Raw genomic sequence first — 22,067 nt, forward strand, 5'->3', positions numbered from 1 at the left:
GCCAGGGAAGGTTATGGAGCAGATTGTCTTGAGGGAGATCACGCGGCAAGTGCGGGACAACTGGAGCATCAGGTCTAGCCAGCATGGGTTCACGAAGGGTAGGTCCTGCTTGACCAACCTGATCTCCTTCTATGATCTAGTGACCCGCCTGGTGGATGAGGGAAAGGCTGTTGATGTAGTCTACCTAGACTTCAGCAAGGCCTTTGACACTGTCTCCCACAGTATTCTCCTGCAGAAGCTGGCAGCCCGTGGCTTGGACAGGTACACTCTTGGCTGGGTAAGGAACTGGCTGGAGGGTCGAGCCCAGAGAGTGGTGGTCAATGGAGCTAAATCCAGCTGGCGACCGGTCACGAGTGGTGTTCCCCAGGGGTCGGTGCTGGGGCCTGTCCTTTTCAATATTTTTATTGATGACCTGGATGAGGGCATTGAGTGCACCCTCAGTAAGTTTGCAGATGACACCAAGTTGGCTGGAAGTGTCGATCTGCCTGGGGGTAGCGAGGCCCTACAGAGAGATCTGGACAGGCTGGAGAGCTGGGCTGAAGCCAATGGGATGAGGTTTAATAAGACCAAATGCCGGGTTCTACACTTTGGCCACAGCAACCCCAAGCAACGCTACAGGCTTGGGGTGGAATGGCTTGAAGACTGTGTAGAGGAAATGGACCTGGGGGTGTTGGTTGACGCTCGGCTAAACATGAGCCAGCAGTGTGCCCGGGTGGCCAAGAAGGCCAATGGCATTCTGGCTTGTATCAGAAGCAGTGTGACCAGCAGGAGTAGGGAAGTAATTGTTCCCCTGTACTCAGCTCTGGTGAGGCCGCACCTTGAGTATTGTGTCCAGTTCTGGGCCCCTCACTGCAAGAAAGACATTGAGGCCCTGGAGCGTGTTCAAAGAAGGGCAACAAAGCTGGTGAGGGGTCTGGAGCACAGGCCTTATGAGGAGCGGCTGAGGGAGCTGGGATTGTTCAGTCTGGAGAAGAGGAGGCTCAGGGGAGACCTTATTGCTCTCTATAACTACCTGAAGGGAGGTTGTAACGAGCTGGGGGTCGGCCTCTTCTCTCGTGTAACTGGTGATAGGACTAGAGGGAATGGTTTCAAGCTTCGCCAGGGAAGATTCAGGCTGGATATTAGGAAATACTACTTCTCTGAAAGGGTGGTCAGGCACTGGAATGGGCTGCCCAGGGAGGTGGTGGAGTCACCGACCCTGGAGGTGTTCAAAGAACGTTTGGATGTTGTGTTGAGGGATATGGTTTAATGAGAACCATTGGTGACAGGTGGATGGTTGGACTGGATGATCTTATAGGTCTTTTCCAACCTTAGTGATTCTGTGATTCTGTGATTCTGTGAATTTTCCCTTTGGTTCTCCCCTTCTTAGAGGTAATCTCATACCTCCACAATAACAAGATCAAGACAAAATACATCTCTGGTCTGTCTGCTGGGCTGGGTCAACAAAGCACTTTGCATCTCCCAGCAGCATCAAAAACTATTCAATTACAGAACATTCTTCCATTGGTCTGTCTTGTTACTACAAGTTCTGAAAAAGTACTGACAAAAGGAATCAAACCAGTCCCACAGTTAGTATTGTCTCAGCCACCATAAAGATGATTGAAATAACAATACCCTTAGAAGCTTCACATAAAGATGGGCTACTTCTCCCTAAAAAACCTTTTTTTTGAAATAATAAAGGAAGTTTATGAAAGTCCAACTATTCAAAACTTAATTCAGTTTATAAGCCACTCAAATAAGGAGTATCATGAGATCTTTTCATTAGAAGTTTAGAACACTATAACTGCTGTGGAATTAGAGTGTCACATTCCCAGCAGTACATTAGAAGGCCACAAGTGACAAAAATCCACAAAATCCTAATCACCAGTTGAGGCAAAGAGGACTTAGTTCTTTTGCATCCAGTGAAAATCTTACTTGTGTCCCAGCCATACAAACAAAAACAAAAAACTTTTCAAAATGTATGCATAAAAATCTAAATCTAGGCATTGTTATGTTTGCATATTTCCTGTAAGAATGCAATTGCCCAAATGTTTTTTTCTTCTGAAGCTTCATCAAAAGAAACCCAAAGTCAATGAATAAAGAAGTGAGCATGATGGCAACGGGCTGAAGGTTGGACTTGATGATCTCAGAGCTCTTTTTCAATCACAATGATTCTGTGAAATCCCTTCTACTTTATTAAATATAGAAGATTTTGGATTACATTACAACACCTGGCAGAGACTTGAGAAAACACATTTACTCTCTTTTTTTTCATGTTCCACAGTCTTATATTTTCTAAAGATACAACAAAAAATAATTTTTAGAGCAAATAAATTCTGCTAGTACTCATCGTATTAAAGATCCCATTGAACTGAATCATAATATTTGTTTCCTTGCAATTTAAGAAGGAATCATTTCATTACTAAATTCCAGTGGATGCAAAGGTTTGCTAGAACAGCTTTTGCAAACTTCATTTTTAATTGAATTTTCCACAAGAGAACTCTAGTGTGCTTTACTGCCATGATGCTGTGTCAGGTCAGAGAGGGAGACAAAAAAATATGAACAGGGTGACCGAGAAGACATGAAGGCAGAGAGAAAAGGAAAACAAGGCACCAGTAGCTCCTTTCGCAAACGGAGGGTTTACTTCAGAGAATGCTTTACATGAGCAGACAGACCAAATGAAGAAAATGCTGTGCTGGTCTCATTGCACGCCCTTACCACCAAATTTAGCAGGCACTGACCTCATACATTTTGCAAATAACATATTCTGGTTCCCTTTTTTTTTCTATAGTGTTTCCTGTTCACCCTCTCTATACTTTGGTTTGTGAAGCCAAAATCTCTGATCAAGCATCAGATTAAGAGAACACACGTTAGAAAAGCATTCTTTACTTCTGCTTTTGAGCAAAGCTGACATCTCACACACATAATACTGATCAACTAAAAGTGTTTACAGGGCAGATTTGCTGCCCTCAAGCTATCAATATCTGCAATGGATTCTTTACTAACTACAAACCAGAACAGGATGAATTGCAGGTATTTAAACAGCCAAACTAATTACTGAAACATAACTACTTCCTTTGAAGCTTTAGTGGATGATAGCAATTTCCATTTATCTAATTTATGTGTCAATTGGAAACAATTGTGAAACTCAGCATTTTATGGAAATTAAGAATAGTATTTTCGAGCACAAAACATCAGAAGAGAAGCAGAGGTCGCTATCACCACCGTGCTAGTCCAATTGCTTCGCCACCATGCAGGTCCTCTGGATTAGATGAAGAAGACTCTTCATCTGTGCTACCCTCCCCCCTCTGCCCTGTGCAAAACTGCTATGCTTCAAAGTTCTGAATTTCCAATAGCTCTATTCTTTCTGAGGAGATCAGAAATGTGTAGCCGAGACCAGGGTTTGTCCCCATCACTAAAACTCATTGGGAATTTTCTGTAAATAATGCTGAAAGTTTCCATGTGAAGAATAGCTTTGCCAGAGAGCTGCTCTTGCTCCAGCAAAGTGCACAGAATAAAAGTCAGCCCAATTGGCTTTGCAAGGTACAGTTTCAGGTAAGCAAAGATCTGAACTCCCTACACACCAAGACCAGAGATACTTTAAAGTACACAACAGAACATTGTATTAGTAAGTATGCTTCCTCCCTCCAAAAGCAATGGGTTCAGTGACTTATCAGAAGCTACACATTCACACTGCAGGCTGAAGATGATCAGCCTGCAGTTGTAGTAGCTGTAGCAATACAGACAGTTTAAGAAATGCTTGTCCAGTCTCCCAGATCTATCTGTGAAGGAAGTTTGCCACCTCCCTGGCTGTATTTTTGCCACTATCTTGAGGGGGAAAAAAACAAAAAGGATCACATGAACTGGATAATCTTGTATTAACTCAGACAGGTGCCATTCACTAACTGACTACAAACCAACACAGCAGAACGAGAGCAGCAGGAGCCAGCAAAGAGATCCAAAGAGAACCTCAGGTAGGGAACCTTTTTTTCACCCTGTTGATGAAAATAACAAGAAAACATACACCTTCTTTGCAGTTGCATGAACCAACTGCCTGGCTGACTGCAAAAGCTCTGGTATTCAAGGGAGGGACAGGTTGGGGATGCATGGCCTGCTGCAGACAAGAGTGCAATAGCCCCAAATTAATGTTGGTTTAACTCTCCGTATCAGACCCCATTCAAACACCTGGCATTCTGATTAGGACTGCAAGATTAATTAATAAGTTGGACAAGAGGAAAATACTGGTAAAGGTGCAAAGAACTAGCTTGTAGGTTGGAGTTACTTAAAAAAAGGAAGGAAGGAGACATAAACAACTGAAGAGAACTGATAAGAAGCAGCTGAAAAGAATACATTTGGTACTAACAGAACAGGGACAAAAATATTTTTTTTTAAATCTTAAAACATATTAGAGCATTTGGAAAGGTTTCAGAGAAAACTCATCAAACAGCTATCACTCTGTAAAATGGGTAGGAAAGTCAATGTAATTAAATGGCCTCAAGGCAGAGCAACTAAGAACTGGCCAGGTTAGCAGAAAACAAGTCATCTAGATCCAAGATATATGCATGCCTTACAAAAATCACAAGTCCATTTTTCCACTGCTCAGTATGCACCAAATTTAGCATGCTCAGGAACATAGTGAACTTAAGGCTTCTAAGACATGTCTATGCATGGCTAGTAAGCACAGGAACTAAGGGATTATTTGTATATATACTCATTTGTGATTAAAATGCATTTATTCCCCAAGCAAGGTGTACACAGGTAAAACTGCTGAACTTCAGATTACCTTCTCCTTTAATCCAAATCAGCATTTTAACATGCCAGTTCCAGTCTCAACCATTTCAATGCTTTGCTCCTGGGCACAAGATTGGTCTGTCCCTTTTCTTGTCCAGGGTATCTGGAGATCTAGTCTTCTGGCTTTTGCCCTCCTCTTCAGCTGTAACATCATGCCTTCTGCTGGCAAATCAAACCAACCTGTGCTCAGGACAGACACTTCTAACCTCCGCAGAATTTCCCACTCCCACACACAATCCAGGAGACATCCCATAGAAAGATTTACATCAATCCTTTTTGCAGCAACACACAGTTAAATAAAACCAGGGATAGCAGAAAACAAAGCAGATGAGAAGCACGCTTTAACTTGCAGGTGACACAGTTAGCACTGGAAATTTGAGACTGTCATGTAAAAGTCTAGCATCTTCCAAAAAAAGGGGTTTTATTCAACAGTAGCACAACTTGCAGTACTAAGAGAGATCCTTGCCCAGCTCCACTACCAAGTGGCTGAAGTTGACTTTTCTGGGCCCAGATTTCATCCACTGCATGTTGGCAATGACAAGACAAGCCTCAGTATGATGAGTGCAATTTCACAACAGCTTTACACAGACGTGGAACATGAGCTGTCCCCTAAAAAGGACCTGAAGTGACTCAAGCTTCCCCTGACCCTGTTGCCATGCATGTAGACCAGCTTGGAGACCTGGCCCAAGAAGAGCAATTGTCAAAGCTGAGCCATGGGGGTAGGAATGAGCCACCAAGGCCAGGAGGAGGGCAGGAAAGTCCCTCTCAGCTCAGGCTGGAGTTTCACGGTTTCATCACTGAAGCCAGCTCATCTCCCTGGGTCCCTCCTCCAGCTTCAGCACTTTTGCCTTGTGCTGGAGTCCGCTGCTCCCTTCTGCCAGCTTATGAGTCTGTTCCTGTGGACTCCAGCTCTGACAAAAACAACAAGCACTAGAGATGACATCTTTCTTGGAGCATTCCTTTAACCCACATCATTTTAAAAAAATCTGCTTCTGGCATGGCATTGCAGGCAGTGAAATTAGGGCAGCTATGAAGACGTGCACTGCAACACAGGGATGGGCTATTCTTATGCAAGCATTTTGGCCAAGACCAACATATAACGCAATTACATGCTAATATTCTCCAACAGCATGTATGCCTTTCTACACTACTTTCAGCAAAGATACACAGCATTTTCTGCTCTGGAGACTGCATTCTGCTCTGCATAAATTCTTTGTTTCCCTCAAAATTCCAGTCTGGAAATGTAACTAATGAGAACTGAGAAACAAAGAACAGGTTACAAAGAAGAAGCTTCAAAAACATTACAGAGGTCTGTGTCATCTGTCATTAATCACCTAAAAGATGAAGTTGGAAGTCCATCCAGTCTCCCTTTGGCTGGTGAGGAGGCAGGGTGGCATCTCCTAAGCACTTCTCCCATTTCCTTCTTTGCTGCCCATCCTGAGAGCAGGGATGCTCATCATAGCCTAAATGCCTAATGTGAACACCCTCAAAAAAGGCAAAAAGAAAAGAAAAGAAAGATGTACCTTTCTCTGCAAATTAATTTCTAATGCTGAGGATCAGAAATTAAGATTGTAGGAGTGGCAGAGGTATCTACAAAATCAGTAAAAAAAGCATAGTGTAAAGCCAGCAAAAGAAAGTACTCAAAGATACATGCAATTGTCTTATTTTAAAATTTATTAAAAAAAGGAAAGAAAAAAAATTTATTCTTTCAGCCAAAATCCCAAGTCAGTTTGATGATGTTCCTTTAAGAAAAAAGACCACATCCCACACATAATCCCTCAAAATAAAGTCGAATGCCTTTTTACAGCTTGATGGGAGCCTAGATTAAAATTTCATTTTGTATAGCCTCTAGCTTTGCCTTCTTGTTGAAGCAGACTCCCTGTTAGCATGTGGCAAAATTATTCAAGAACTTCAAAAATTTAGGAAGTAAATGGCTCTTTTCTGCACTGAGTCCTAAAACAATGATATCCCCATCACCATTCCGTACCAAAAATGAATCTCTTAATATGACAGCTGCTTATAACAAATTCAAGTCTCCCTGGAAAGTCAGACTGGGACTTTCTAGGCAGACTGCTGGGGCTCTGCCCCTGAAGGAAGAACACACCAGGACTTTGTACTTTGCCATTTTATGAACATATTTCCCCTCTGTTGTCCCCTCTACAGCAGAGAAGTCAAAAACTATGACCCAGAAGCCAACACGACATCTAACCAGGCCTCAAAAGAGGTCTTACCTGGCTTTATTTGCTGAAGCCCAGCCCACAAGCACAGAGAAGCAGCAAAGGAACACTCTGTAACAAGTGAATTAGAGGAAAACAAGAAGAATGGGCTTTGAATGAAGAGTGGACTGGCCACGGAAACACTGCGTGCTTTGTTACAGATAGCTTAAGGCCAGTTAATCTCAGTAACTGGTACCAGGCTGAGGGGTGAGGATAGGCAGTGCCGGGTGAGCAGAGCTGCTGAGCAGTGCTTTGAATGGCAATGGCTTTTGAATGTCCTCTCTTCTTCTTATGAGGAATTCAGGTAAAGGTACATCAAGCCACACTAGCAACACTGCCAAAGCCCCAAAACATCTTGATTCCCTGTTGCTGAAGATAGGAACTGCTGCAAATTACACCACACTTGGTAAAAATTGTGCATTAAGAACAAGAATAGAAAACCAGCATGGGAAGCTCCTTGAGCAGTCCTGTGACACAGCTGAAATCCTCTATGGCCGATGTTAAACTTGGTCAAATAAAGCCCAACTGTTCAGCTGCCTGCTGGATGGCTGGTTTTAGCATCGACACAGAGAAGGCACTTGTCTCGCACTTGCTGACAGACAAGCCACAAACAGCCGGTGGCTCTGGGTCAGACCCCGTTTTGCCCATTCCCTTGGAAAGAAGAGTGGTGTTTGTGCTCGGGACACAAAGCCCACTCTGTTGCAGACTTGGCTGTGGGCCTCCTGCCTGGCTCCGGCCACTGGCTGTGTGCAGAATGGAGCCAAAGGGGGAAAAATGGGGAAAATGCAAGAGATGTCCCACCTCCCCAGTAACTGCCCATATAAAGTATAATCATTTTAATATGTTGTGCTTTGAGAGCACTTATATGAAGTGCTCATCAAAATCTCAAATGTGGAGTTTAATTGTTACATTTGACACTACACTCTTTAGAAAGAAATTAAGCAGGCCTACATTTTTTCCAGTGGAAAATGCTACGACCTGCAGAACAGTACTTCTCTCTTTGGCTACTGTACCATTTACTTGCTTGTTTTGGTGTGGCGTATGTTCAGAAGAAAGAATGCTAATAAAAATGTTCACACTTCTTCTTTTCACCTTGAACTCTGGCAGGCTCCACAGCAAGCAACTTTATTTGGCTTAATAAGCACACATATGCCCACAGTACAGGAATACAGAACCATGGGCCCTCCTCTTGCCTAGCCTTACCCACTCCTAGCTTCAGTGAAAACAGCTCAGACATTTGGTCTTTGCAAAGATCATCTGAATCGAAGTGGTTACAGGACTGGGGGTGAAGAGAGAGGGGCACACTGCCACCATGGCGCACAGACCACAGCATGGGGACACAGCATTCTGGCTCTCCTCACCCCCAACCTCCCCACTCCAGCCTGGGGAGTGGAATGTTTGTATCTCTGGCTCTTGTACAATCTTTATTTACCAACTGAGGAGGCGGCAAACTCCTTTGCCACCATGACTCATGCAAGTCCTCAGCAGGGCTATTCAGAGGGCTCAGCATCATAGCATCTCAGGTCCAAGCAGAGTAGCAAAGAGCCGAGGCCTCAGGGCAGTGTAGTCCAAGAGTCTTATGAATCAGGCACCTACTATTTTTTCCCCTTCACTTATAAATGAAATAATGTTCAAAAAGCACTGCAGACCTGTGTCTCACTTGACTTTTCTGAATTGGATATTATACTTCAACTGGGCTCTTTTCGTGCAATAGTGCAAGAGCCTTTGCTAGGCTCTTCCAAAGCTATCATTACAGGTTTAAAATTAGGAGTTAATTTCAACTCACTGTATTTTCTAATGATGCCTGTATTTAAAAAAAGAAACAAAATCCAAGGTAATTGGGTTGCATTCCAGGCAAGGAGACCTCAGGGTTCCTGAGCTAACCCACACCCTCAAGACCACAGACACAAAACACAGCAAGCTGTAGTTTATGCGGTGTCAGTTACTTTACCACTTTTGTCACCTTTCAATCACTCTTTAAACAGCAGTTGCAATTTTGCATATCTTCTGCGATAAAGAAAACCATCAGGAGCCTGCCTGGACACAGCCCTTAGCCCAGCAGGAATCTGCCAGCGTTCAGGTACATCGAGCAGCCAGCAAGCTAACATTTTATTTATGCAATTAGTAGTCCAGCTACAACTGCAGATATTCCTGCATAATCAGCCTGATAAACATCAAACTTTTACAGCTGCTGCCTCATATCCTAAATGATGCCATTGGAAGCCAGAAGGAAGGTGAATGACGTCCAGAAAAATCAGCATTATGATGTAAGGACGGGGAGAAGACACACAGAAAGGTTCAAGGTTTGGTGCACACCACATCCCAGAGTATTGTTTAATCAACTATTGTTACACAAAGTAACTGTGGTCGCCAGGTCTGTTTCACAGCACTTTCATTCATTGGGTTTTATGGAGCAGGGTGGGAGGAAGAACCACCTTTTTTGTGGACAGGCAGTGGAGGAGCAGTGTGGAGCGCGGCTCGCTAGGCCTGGGAAGGCCACACCATTGCACATGGCCTCACCTCAACCATTTGTGAGCACCTCTTTTAGCTACACAAAGGCATATTTATAGTCAAGACTATATTTGTATTCTCACAGAACAATTAACTTAATCTGAATAGTATTCACAACAAACAAATTCTGCACTGCATATGAACAAATGCGCTTACAACATCCAAACAAGCTGATGGTGTACGCTGCATGTGTATGTACAAACACAACTTGTGCCCGTGCAATACTGGTGATTGAGCTAATAGCCTGCAACAAGGTTAGGTCAGCTCTGGAGCTAAACAGCTAGATTTAAAGGCATTCTTTAACCAGCACCAGGCAAACAAACAGAAACAAAACAAAAACAAAATAATGCATCTCCATTCCCCCACAGAATTCATTTCTCATCATTTAAGTTCTCATTAACACTTCTTGATTCATTCATATACACACTCATATGCAGCTCCATACTCTCTTCAGCAGAACAAGAGCTAAAAAGATGGTGTACCTGCAGTGAAAGTCTAATTTAATTTACAATTGCATTAAGATACTATTAAAGTTACATCTGGAATAGCTATTTTAGGCAACTTTTAGAGACTTGAGAGGTTTCTTCCTTTTCATTTCCCTCTGTATTCAAGGTTTCTACTGTGAGCTTCAAAGAAATAAAGCAGCACACCCCCAGAACTATGAGTAATTGAAAAGATCAAACATAAATGCATTACAGGAATTTCTGTAATACATCACTTGTGACTTCTCCACTAGAAGAACTACCTGTCTTGGCTCGTACCAAATATAAAGCCTTATCCACTTTCTACAGTGTGTGTATTGATAGAAAAGGAAAAGAACAAAGTGATTTAGGAGAATAGCATATCTAAATACTGCAGTGAGTCAGTCAAAACTTTTTAGTCAAAAACTTCCTTCTGATAAACAAGACATGGTTGCAGAGATTTTCCAGGAGAAGAATATACACTGGTAATTTCCTGCTACTCTGCTCAGCAAATTCTAGTTTGAAAAGTTTTTAATAACAAGTTCACATTAAACTTTTGAGAGCAAACTTTTTTTTTTTTTTAATATAAAGTGCCATTTCAAGTCAAACCATCATATAGATTCCTGCAGAAACTAGCATATTCTTTTCAAGACAACCCCCCTCCCTTCTGTCCCTCAAAAATGAAAAGGTATTTGTTCCTCAATACTTTTTTAAGAGTGTGAACCTTGAAACTCTTCTGAGGTTTTAATACTATTTACGCAAATATTCAGAACACCCTGGCAGCACCTGAATGAAAGCTAACATATTTAACACTAACATTTCAATGTATGCCCGGCAGAAAACTTCAATATATATAGAATAAGATCAACATAGTGTGGTTCTAGCATAGCAGTCCTTACACAAGCAAATCCCCAAATCAATTTAAGTTTATTTTTATAGGGTGAAATTTATAATATGCCTAGACGCACTATTTATTTCCTCAAGGCTTCACAGACAAAGTGCTGCTCTTTTCCTACTCTATCCCACATGTTTATTAAAATAGATATAACAAAGCGAAAGGAAAGCATAAAACTGACAGAGGATCATTTTCAGTTCCAGGGATATTTTATAAGCCATCTCTCAAAACTTCAATTTATGGCTTTCCTTAATGGAGCCTTTCAGGGTTGATTTTAATGTGTTAAGTGAAAATTCCACCAGTTTGTTACTGCACTGTTTTCTTTATGACTTGCCCTCATAGATCACATACATCTGGTTTATTTATACAGACAGCTGCTCAATGAATTGAATGGGAAGTTCTTAAAACTAGCTGCTTTCACTTGCATTCTTCCTGAATTAAAACGTTGTTTTCTTTTATTGCCTTTTTGGCTGGACACTTATCCAGCATTCCACAGATATAAAGACTGAAGTTATTCTAAGCTTTTTTAACCTTTTTAAAGGCAGGAATACAGATTTCCTTCCCAAGGCTAGACAAGAGCCCTGTCTATAAGCATCTTGGCAGCAGCCTGCAACTCGACAGCTACTGCTGTGAAGAGAAGGGCACCAAATGCCCTGGGAGCAGCAGAGGCAGCATCTGTAGCACCAGGAGGTTTGTTCGAAGATTTCTGTGCTGCTCCTGTCTCTCCCCACCATCTTGCTCAGGACTTCCTCGGCTGTCTGAAGAATTTGAGCTACGTGAATACTTTGACAGGTTGTTTAGCAGTATCTAATTTCTAAATGAGTTTAATTTAGGCAAATCATAGTAATAACACCTGGAGCTCTTCAAAAAGAGGTTGCTGTCATCATCTGATTCTTTCCTGCTCGAAGCTTGCATCCTCTCCCTTTCACTAACTATACCTTTCTCAGTTTGTTCAATGGACCTTGCAACCAGCCACATCCCTTGCTGTGAAACAGGCTTTCCAATGGTGCACTACATGCAGCACAGAGTCAGGACAGCCTGCCACGCCATCCTCATACCATAGCGACCCAGCAGATAACAGGAGTATTACATCAGCTCTTCCAGCCACTGCAAAACCCTGGCAGCCTAAGGAGGGTATAGCTACACTGGCCTCAATTGCATACAATCACATGACCATAGAACCATAGAACAGCCCAAGTTGGAAGGAAGCCACAAGCATCACTGAGTCTAACTCCTTGAGTCCACACGTGACCATCTACAAATTAGATCTATGTCTGAGAGCAGTGTCCAAACACTCCTTGAACGCCATCAGCTTGAAGCTACAACCACTGCCCCGGGGAGTATGTTTCAGTGGTGGAACACTCTCTGAAGGACCTTTTCCTAACCCCCATGTGACACTCCCCTAATGTCATTCTCACCTGAGAGAACAGCACCTGCCTCTTCACTCTGCTTGTGAAGAAGCAAACCAAGTGAATTCAGACACACCACATACTTTGTGACCTCTATACCCCTCACCAACTTGGTAGCTCTCCTTTGGATATCTCCTAATAATTTTACAAGGGCTGCTCTGAAAGTAATGTCTCACATTTTACTGTGTCGGTCCCCAACGTTAGAGGCAGATGGTGCTGGTATGGCAATACAGGTTGAACCATTCCACCAATATTCTGTTACATGTTGTTGCTGTGTGACAGCAGCAGAGGGGCAGTCTGACAGAATAGTGCCTGACGTGGAAGTGTACATGAAGCAAACGTGTGTCACTGAATTCCTCCATGTGGAAAAAATTGCACCCACTGACATTCACTGATACTTAGTGAATGTTTATGGAGATCAAACAGGGAGGCAGTGGTGGTGTGTTTCAGCAGCAGCAACAGCACAGCGCTCACCTCTGATGGTACGTGAGCATGGCTTGCAGGCTCTTGTTCACTGCTGGCAAAAATGGTGGTGACTATGTTGAAAAATAGTATTTTGCAGCTGAGAATTTGCTCTATCAAACAATATCATTGTGCTCTTTGTATCCACTGTAGTTTCCATGGAAATAAAAGGAGCATTACTTTCAAAACGACTTACAAACATTGTACACATAGACCCATACGTGTATTACACATAATCCTACAAGAATTCTGCTCATTCTCTTAAGACACGCTCTCCATCCCAGCTGTGTTTTGCTGATAGATGTCATGTAGCAGGATAGTCTTCCACTGCATAATATAGGAAAAAGAGGCCAAAAGGGGCAGAGAGATACTATGCTCTTTAGAAAATAATGGTAATTTAGAATTTTTTCTTTTTATGTCCAGAGCATCCCCAACAAACTGCAAACGCATAGGGAAAAAGAAAAAGAAAAAAAAAAAAAAAAACAACTTAAGCAGCAAACACTGAAGGCAAATCCTACTCATCTAATTCCTGGAAAATACTCCTGAACATCCAATAATTAAATCCCTCCTTTGGCTTCAAGTCAGTGACAGAAGGTTCCTGCTGGCTCCTGCCAGCACCTGCCAGCAAGAATAAGACCATAAGACCAACAGGAAGCTGCCTGATAGGAGGGCAATCGCGTTGTCTGCCGTCTCCCTGCCAGCTTCACCGAGGACTCAGCCCTCCTGCCAGGCAGTTTTGAACTGACTAAATCCTAAACTCTGGGATAAACAGATAAACTCTTACTGTCTGAGCTAAAACTATTAGCTTATAAGCAGCCTCGTAAGCCACACGCTAGATAACACTAAAACACTCCAGCATCTTCACACTCATGCAGCTCGTTCTCCCCTCACAGAACTTGAGCCAAAGCACAAGTGTTAGAACAGTAAGTCATCCTGGAAATAGATATTATTGAAATAACTCTTGTCAGACAACAGTGGAGATATGTTGTTTCTATAGTACATCTTTCAATACTCTCTCACAACTACTCGATTATGTTAAAAGCCAAAATCGTTATTACAGTCAGAATACACCTATGGCAAACAGCATGAACTGTAACTAATGGCTGTGCTTCCCTGTAAGAGTACAGGAGGCCAACAAATAGTCACATGAGGTCATATTATCTATTGGAAGAAATCAGCCAAGTTGTGCCTATTTTGCTAGAAGAGAATTTGTATCCCAATACTTGTCTTTTTTGTTTATTTATTTTTGTAATTTATATTACTTTAAAGACAAGTTTGGAAATTTCTGACACTAGGAGAAAGGATCCTGCCTCTCAGATACATACGCCATAGCACTAATTTCACTAATTTTCCCTAATTCATGCCGTTAAAATGAACAGAAGCTATCCACACGCACGTTAATCACGTGTATGATGCCTGGAGCGGATCCACTGCACCAATATATCTGAAGATTTCAACCAAAACATCCCTGAACAGTGAGGAAATAAACATCGCTGAAGTCCTATTTTCAATGACTTTTAGAGCTGTGCCAACAAGCATGACTTCCAGCAGTTCTGCAAAAAGCTGCATAACATTTTTAGAAGGAGTGTGCCGTATGTTAATCATTTCTAATCAGAGACAGTTTCTCCACATCTACCGTTCTGGCTCATTTCCTTACAATTAGGAACTCCACTTTCCCCAATTGCTACAATACAGATGTGCTACTTTGGCAGTGACCTACTGAGTCGTGCCCTTAGCATGCGCACAGTGAGAGCCATAACCAGTTCAGCGGTTCATGTTCTAGACAGACAAAATTAAAGCCAGACCACAACAGAAGTGTACAGTAGCAGCAGTCAGAAATTCACGTCTGCCAAATAGTTATTCAGAAATTATGTCCCTCCACTTAATTTAGATGAAGGAGCAAACCTAACCCAACAGCAAGGCAGCAACTAGCGGTGAAGGAATTGAAAGGACTGTTCAAGTTGATTAAATCTTTTTGTAAGCAAGTTTGATAACTTCTGTTCTGGAAGAAAATACACTTTGGTAGCTAAGTGGATAGTGCACAGACCAACTCCGTCCTTTCCCAACTGCTCCTTCAAGCAGAGCTAGCAAACAGACTTTTGTGCCCTACTTCATTACTCAGCGTTGCAGTACTCTCAGGTTTTGTAGGATGCTGGATGCCTTAATTGCAGTGAATTCACTTTCTTAAAAAGTGCCAGGCACAGAGGGCAAGGAACATGTCATCTAACTTTCAAAGCATGAAGACCAAGCCTCACAGAACAGTTTTCTTGATCCTGCAAAATAGTAACTGACAGCAGTCTATTTAAGAGCATGTGGTGACACTCTGGAACAGGTTGCCCAAGGAGGCTGTGGATGCCCCATCCCTGGAGGCATTCAAGGCCAGGCTGGATGTGGCTCTGGGCAGCCTGGTCTGGTAGTTGGTGACCCTGCATGTAGCAGGGGAGTTGAAACTAGATGATCTTTGAGGTCCTTGCAGTGATGTTCCTCAAGGCATGTACTGAATCCTGCCACTGCCTGACATTTCTTCCCATCCCTACAGCACGCTTTGTGCCCTTACAAAAACAGGCAGCTTATTCCTGCTACTCTAGCTGTATCCTATCCACCACAACTCTGTTTCTCCAGTTGCTTTTAAAAAGAGATGTGCTGGTAAAGATCCTTTGCCCAGACACAGCTTATGCTGACAGCAGGATTTTTTTCTGTTCAGCACAGTTCAAAGTTTGGAGTGGTAACATAACCAAGCAAAAAGAGCAAAGCTCATTTCACACCAGCTACAGCTGCTGTGTAGAGAGCAACAGTGAGGCTGGGAGGTGGTTAGAGATGAATCTGACTCACCTCCACCCACCATATCCAGGCCAGCACCACAGTGTTAAGTAGGCTACTCACAAACCCTTTTGCAGCCTGTAATGTGATAATGTGACTTAAAGACTTTCCATGTCCCATAAATCACAGCTACCATGCGTTCTTCACCACCTACTTTTCTGAAATCCCTGAAGAATTATTTCAGACTTGAAAAGCTAGTCTCCTGTATATTACCAGGACACCTTTGTTCCCACTGCATTTTCTTTGTTTATATATGCTATTGCTCCCGTGAACTACTGTTTCCTCCAATTTCCCTTCTACTGAAGTAGCTGTACCATTCTAACAAGTAGCCATGGAAACATAATTTTGCAGAATAAAGTGTAAAATAATCCTACGATCAGAAATCCGAATTAGAAGAATCAAATGGAAATAATCTGTTCTTAAATCACGGAAGTAAGTGACCACTGGAACAGATATAGAATAGATAAATTCCCTAATGCTTATGAACTCAATGCTTATGAACACACAAATCAATGTTATAATTAAAATCCAATTTACAGATAAGTTACTAATAGGAGATGCTTCACACCATGTGTTATAAAACAGTGAGATTAAGAAATTAAAATATAAATATATATTCCAAGCCTGTATCTGAAAAACAATCAGCCTATTGGGATCAGCACCTGTCATCATGCTGAAAAGTATGCTATGTAAAACTCCACAGCAGTGGAACCTCCATTGGGCTGTCCCGAAGGCAAACTCTGGTCTGAATTATGGGGATGCATGTGGAGTGGGTGCTTCCCATCCAAATGGGCTTGGACAGGGACAGAGACAGTACCATTCATGGTCACCCACCATCATCTATGCTTCTGGGAGGCTGGGAATGACCTCCAGCAAAAAATCCTACCGTGGCAAAATTAAGGAGCAAACACTCTTCCATTAACTATAACGAAAGCTTTCACCTTTTAATTCCGTTCTGTCCAACACTTTGAAGATTCTTTACAGAATACAAAGTTTTCAGTTTAATTTTCCACAACGGAATCACTGCTAGGATTTTAGGAACCGTTTTTGTTTTTTTCTTTCCTTGTGATGCTTAACGGGTACCTGGGCTCTGTATGTGCAATTGAATCCCGAATCCCCAGATGTATTTAATCTTCTAAGCATCCTTAAAGGAAACAGTACTAAGCTCTAAAAAAGACTGATTCCCAAAATGCAGAGTGCGGGGAGAACCCTGCCCCCAGCTCAAATAAATCCACAGCTCCCTTATTTTCTTTACAGTAACTGAGAAAGAGGACTCGAAGCAGATTTACTGCAAAGAGGATGTACTGATTCTTATCTGTGAAAGGTGATACAGACTGTCTGGACTGCTAAATTAGCCTGTAATCTAATCTAATCAATGGAAGACACATCGAGTGCTCCCACTCAAGCTTCCCCATCAACTGCAGGCAGACGAGGCAATCCAAACCGAGATTTGCAGAGACTGCTCAAACCTCCTATTGTTGAGAATGAGATTACCTTCTCCTTTACCTTTCAATTTCACTTTCAAACGGATGCCTGTGGAGGGCAACTACATGGTCTACAAAATATGATACAGCCTCTAAGTACAAAGCATTTCCCTAACTGCACCTTTGCTGAAACAACAACATCAAAAAAACCCAAAGTTTTCTCCATACATTTACTGGAACTGCAAGGAGTAACTATGCATGTGATTTGCAGTCATCGAGATTTACAGCCCTGATTGCAGTGAGCACTGTGTGAAGTGGGCACTTGCTAGGCGCCTTGCGTCTCATTTTCCCTCTGCACTTGCAAGGGACACATTTTCTTGGATAAATAATGTACTTTAACTCCCCTAAATCTCCCGCTGTCACGAGATTTTTATGAAAGAAACATGAAAATATAGATAAAGTAGCAATACACAGCCAACATGCTGCCCATGCCTGTTCTGCACTGTGTCAACACACAAGTCATTCAGGCTATTGGAATCACTTCGTTTCAACCACTAAACATTTCCAAAGGGGAGAACTGCTACAATTCTTACAGAAATACTGCTTGGAAAACAGCACGTGTTACTGCAGCACAGAGCAAACCACGCCTGTTCTGCTTTAAAGCTGTGGATTAACTCCCAAAGGGCTGTAAAAGGTAACTATGGTCTACTGCCCGTATGCTGGAATTCAGTACACTGGTGGCTGTGGCTCTGTGGGAAATTTCTGCAAACCAATAGAGGCTGCAAGAGCCTCATCTCAAGGGAGCTGTAGCCACTACCTTGCAATTATATTTGTTTAATTGAGAATTGCTTAAAACCAGTGAAAAGCTCTGCAACATCAGTAAGATGCTCCTTCTCCTACTGCATACCTGCCACCACCACCATCAAAACCCTGTTTGCATACTTTCACTGAGTTAGGAAGTAATACCATCTACAAAGTATATCCTGAAGCCACCTAGCAAAAAAACACATTTTTTTTTCCTCCACATCCAAATACATCATGAAGGCCATGGCAATCCTGTCTGACATTAGCACAGGTTACACTGATTTATAATTTTTTTTTTTCACAAAACACATTGAGAATTTAAGTAAAGCACAACCTGCTTGGTTCCCAAGCATGCCAAGCATGGCTGCTCCCATCTAGGATGCTTTGATAAAAAAAAAAAAACACCTTTTGCACTTGAGACTCACTTGAGTGCAACATGCTTCGTAAGGCATAAGAGGGGATGCTTGATTTTCCAAAGTGCTTATTTAAGAAGACCCAATTTAACAGAACCATAGGGAAATCATATGTTCAAACAGAAGCTGCTGTGATAATTTAAGCTGCCTTCCATGCCTGCAAACAACATCCAGCATACAAGAAGGCTGCCTGGTCTCTCATGTAGAAAAAATCTTTATGCTCCTGAATGCTACATACATCTCTCACAGACTGAACATCCGAAATCACAGCTGGGGCTGCATGAGCTGCCCTGTCCTTTCTCTGCACCTGGGCTGTGCTGGGAGGCCAGCAGGAAATTAAACCCTGGGGGTAGAAGAGGTCCATCCCTGCAGATGAGGGGAAAGCAGCGTTTCTTAGAGCAGAACTCCATCCTCATCGCCACTCTTGAACTTTCTGCCTCACAGCTCCTCCTATGGCATTGCATTATTTCCCTTCCACTTACCAAGTCCTACCAGCCTTCCTCCTATTGGTGTGACACCTCAGTCACACCAGGAAGAAGGATCGATGCAGCAAAAGGGACACACATATTATCACCACACACCACCCTGTCACCCACCCCAGTGCCAGCGCTGCCTCTCCCCCCAGGGACTTCTGAGAGGTTTCTGCTCCGGTCCCCCTCACAGGAGTGCAAGAGAGGACAGTTTAGTGCTGAGCTGGTAAATGCCTTGTTTCACTGAGCAAGCAGTTTTAGAAGGACGCAAAGCTGTGACGTCGGGTGTGCTGAGCCACGCTGACCACAGCCCCAGAACTGACCACTTCGGTGTGCACACAACCCAGAAACCCCTTCCTGGAGCTCACAACACCTCGGGTAACAATGCAGTCTCCCCCTCACACCCTGACATCCATCCCTCGTGCTTAGCACCTCGCCATGCCTTTCAATTGCTTTCAGCCAAATTCAGCTTTTCTGATCTGCAAGGCAGAAGCCTCTGAATCTCCTTGAAAATGTGTGTGTTATGTTTTGGTAACACACAGTGGTAGTGCCCTGCTAACCAGAGCAACAGCCCAGAGAGGAACTGTGTAGGGATTCATCTCGGCCCCAGCTCAGAGTTGTCCCTTGTAACGGACAGCTTTCCAAGAAGCCAGGAAGCAGTACATTCCTCTTGTCTGGGAGGTGAGGAAAAGCAATGCTCTTCCCCTCCTGTACTTCAAAGGGGAAAAAAAATCTGGCTATTCCTTCCCTTTGTAGTAAAAAGACTGTTTTAGACTGTGCTACCAGAAAAAGGTCTCTGAAATGGGAAATTGAATCTTGGGGAATTGTTCCAAGATGCTGGCTTACACAAGTCACTCAGGCAGAAGTTCACAGAATCCCAAGTTGGAAGGGACCCCTACTTATCACTGAGTCTAAATCCAGCTACACGGAGCAGCACCTCCTGGAGACACACCGGGGACATCCTGCATTTGGATACTGTGCTAAAACAGCAGAAGAAAACCAAGACAAGTACTGCTTTCAGTGTTGGAGTATTTTAAACATCTAAAGGGAGGACTACTGAAAGAGACTCCCAATTTACAACTTACAAATTCCATTGCAGGAACAGCCACTGAAGCACATCAGCCTACACCTCTGTGGAGCAAAGAAATGGCAAGAAAACAGCTACAGTGGCCAATGGAGCAGAGAGGAGGAGTCCCTGCTCAAACAGCTTCAAGTGTGCTCCTACCAGGAGCAACCCTGAGTTTTTTAGGCTTATGCAGCAGCACAGTCAGGTGCTGTTTCCACAGGCAGCGTGCTGTGCGCTCCTCATTAGATCGTACCACAGGTCAGCTGCTGCTGGCCTGCACCCCAGGAGCCCCGCACTGTGCAAACAAACCAGTGGCACAATTCCGACGTCACCACTCCATTCAGACCTCGGTGAGTTTACATTAGGACTTCACAGGAATCTATGCATGCAGTTAGTGGGGAGGAGACACGGTCTGGTCATAGGAGCGCGGGGCACGCGGTGGCCCTCTGCTTCTTAAAGCCTGGCAGCAATCCCCCCACGGGTTTCACTGCAGTGTGGATGGCACTGAGCAGTTTCTCAGCAGCCGCAACCGCAGATTAAATTTTCTCACCTTCACTACCTTCACTGCACAGAACCACTTCTTAAAGCTTTTCCCATAACTTTGTGCCACAGTCAGTTGTTTGCAGATGATACTCGTGTGTATCCCTGAACTGGCAGCAGAACTTCCTCTGCTTCTTAATACAGAGAAGAGACATGTGAAGAACTGTGCTCGAAGGGTACCAAACGTGCTCTCAAGATACTGATGTAGGGGCACCCAGGGCAGTGGCACAGTAGCACACGAAAAATGCCAATGACCTGTGGTTAAGTGAACTTCTGGGCTAATGTACAATCACTTTATCAAACATGCACCAAGGGCACTGCTGAAGCTGTTCATTCTCTCAGGTCCAGCAGTCACACAAATCCCAGGAAGAACACAAAGACTGCACGTCCGTGAACACCTCTCTCCTTATAAGCATGGTGTCCCGGGGAGTTATTCTGCCTCTGCTCAGCCCTCGCCAACAGTTGCCTCGTTTCATAGACAACTCCCATACAACACTGAGCACCATACTCCAGACTCAGTTTCTAAAGCTGCTTCTTACCAAACTCAGCCACTCCCAGAAATGAAACATTTGCGGGGACAGTTTCTGTGTCAGGAGGCACCACCAGCTTTGTCTGAGCCCACTCCCCGCGCCGAGGCCCGGCTCAGCCGCCAGTACCAGACAGGGCTCCGCAGCGCGGCTGGAGTCGGGGCTCCACCGTCCGATGCGCGACCAAACCGCGGAGCCCCGACAGCCGCGCGGTGCCATCCGTGGGCTCCGTCCCCGCGCCGTCGGGGCTCCCTACCGGGAGGGCGCCCGGAGCGAGGCGCACGGAGGCGTCCCGCATCCCACTCCGCCGGCAGCCCCGTACCTTCCAGCAGCACCTCCTTGCCGGCCCGCTTGAGCGCCTGCACCGCTTCGTCGTGGGTGGCATCCCGCAGGTCGGTGCCGTTGACGGCCAGGATGGCATCGCCCACGTAGAGGGCCTGGGTCTGGTCGGCCGCCAGCCCCTTGAAGATCTTGCTGATGAGGATGGGCATCTTGTTCTCCTTGCCTCCCTTGATGCTGATGCCCAGCCCGCCCAGCTCCTGCTTCAGCACCTTCACGCAGCGCTTCTTGTTGGAGACGGCCTCGGGCACCTGCTCGGGGGGGTCGGTGAAGGCGGTGCGCACCGCCGAACCCCCGCCGCCGCCCTCGGCCCCGCGGCACGCCGCCCCATCGCCTCCCAGCCCGTTGTGGGCCGCGCCGTCGGGGCGCTCCTCTCCGCTCAGCACCAGCGCCTCGCCGCCCAAGTTGGCCAGCACTTTGTGCCAGCGCTCCCGCACCAAAACTTCCAGCCAGCCGCTGCGCTGCGCCCGGCCGCCCCCGCCGCCGCCGCCGCCCGCCGACGCTACCGCCATCTTAGGAGCATGCTGGAAACGCCGAGTGACGGCACCACCGGCACGGCTCGGCTCGGCTCGGCGCGGCGGCACCGGACTTCAGCCGGGGGCGGTGAGCTCCCGGCGCGGCGGGGTGGGGCGAGGCGCCGCGGCCGCCCCCCCGGGGCCGTGCCTGGGCGGGCGCACCTGGCGGCACCGCCCGCGGAGCGGCTGCGCGCCTCCGTGCGGGCGAGTGTGCGGCCGGGGGGTCCGGGAGCAGCGGGTCGGTGCTCCGCGCTCCCAGCTCCGCCGGATGGGCAGCGCAGGGCGAGTGGCAGACCCTCCGCGTCCCGCTGCCGCCGTCCGAAGCGCGACTGGGGCTGAAAGCCGCCGTGCGCGGGGCGGGGGCTCCCGGCTTGTGAAGAACAGAAGCGTGCGTTATCTTACGATTTTGTGCTCATGAGTGTCTC

At 44.9% G+C, this 22,067-nt stretch overlaps 1 protein-coding gene across 2 annotated transcripts in view; it reads right to left on the reverse strand.

The window, feature by feature from the left end:
- Window positions 1-21,737, reverse strand: part of SNTB1 (syntrophin beta 1) — a 107,194-nt gene extending 85,457 nt beyond the window's left edge. For both annotated transcript variants that reach the window (XR_016465304.1, XM_031591175.2), the window contains exon 1: window positions 21,111-21,737. Coding sequence is in view for 1 of the 2 variants with exons in the window: in XM_031591175.2 (XP_031447035.2) it covers window positions 21,111-21,639 (529 nt within the window). In the remaining variant the exon portion in view is untranslated. The remainder of the gene's footprint in view (window positions 1-21,110) is intronic.
- Between the last annotated feature and the right edge of the window lie 330 nt (window positions 21,738-22,067).

Source organism: Phasianus colchicus, chromosome 3 (assembly GCF_987193195.1).
Source record: "Phasianus colchicus chromosome 3, bPhaCol1.hap1.1, whole genome shotgun sequence".
NCBI lineage: Eukaryota > Metazoa > Chordata > Aves > Galliformes > Phasianidae > Phasianus > Phasianus colchicus.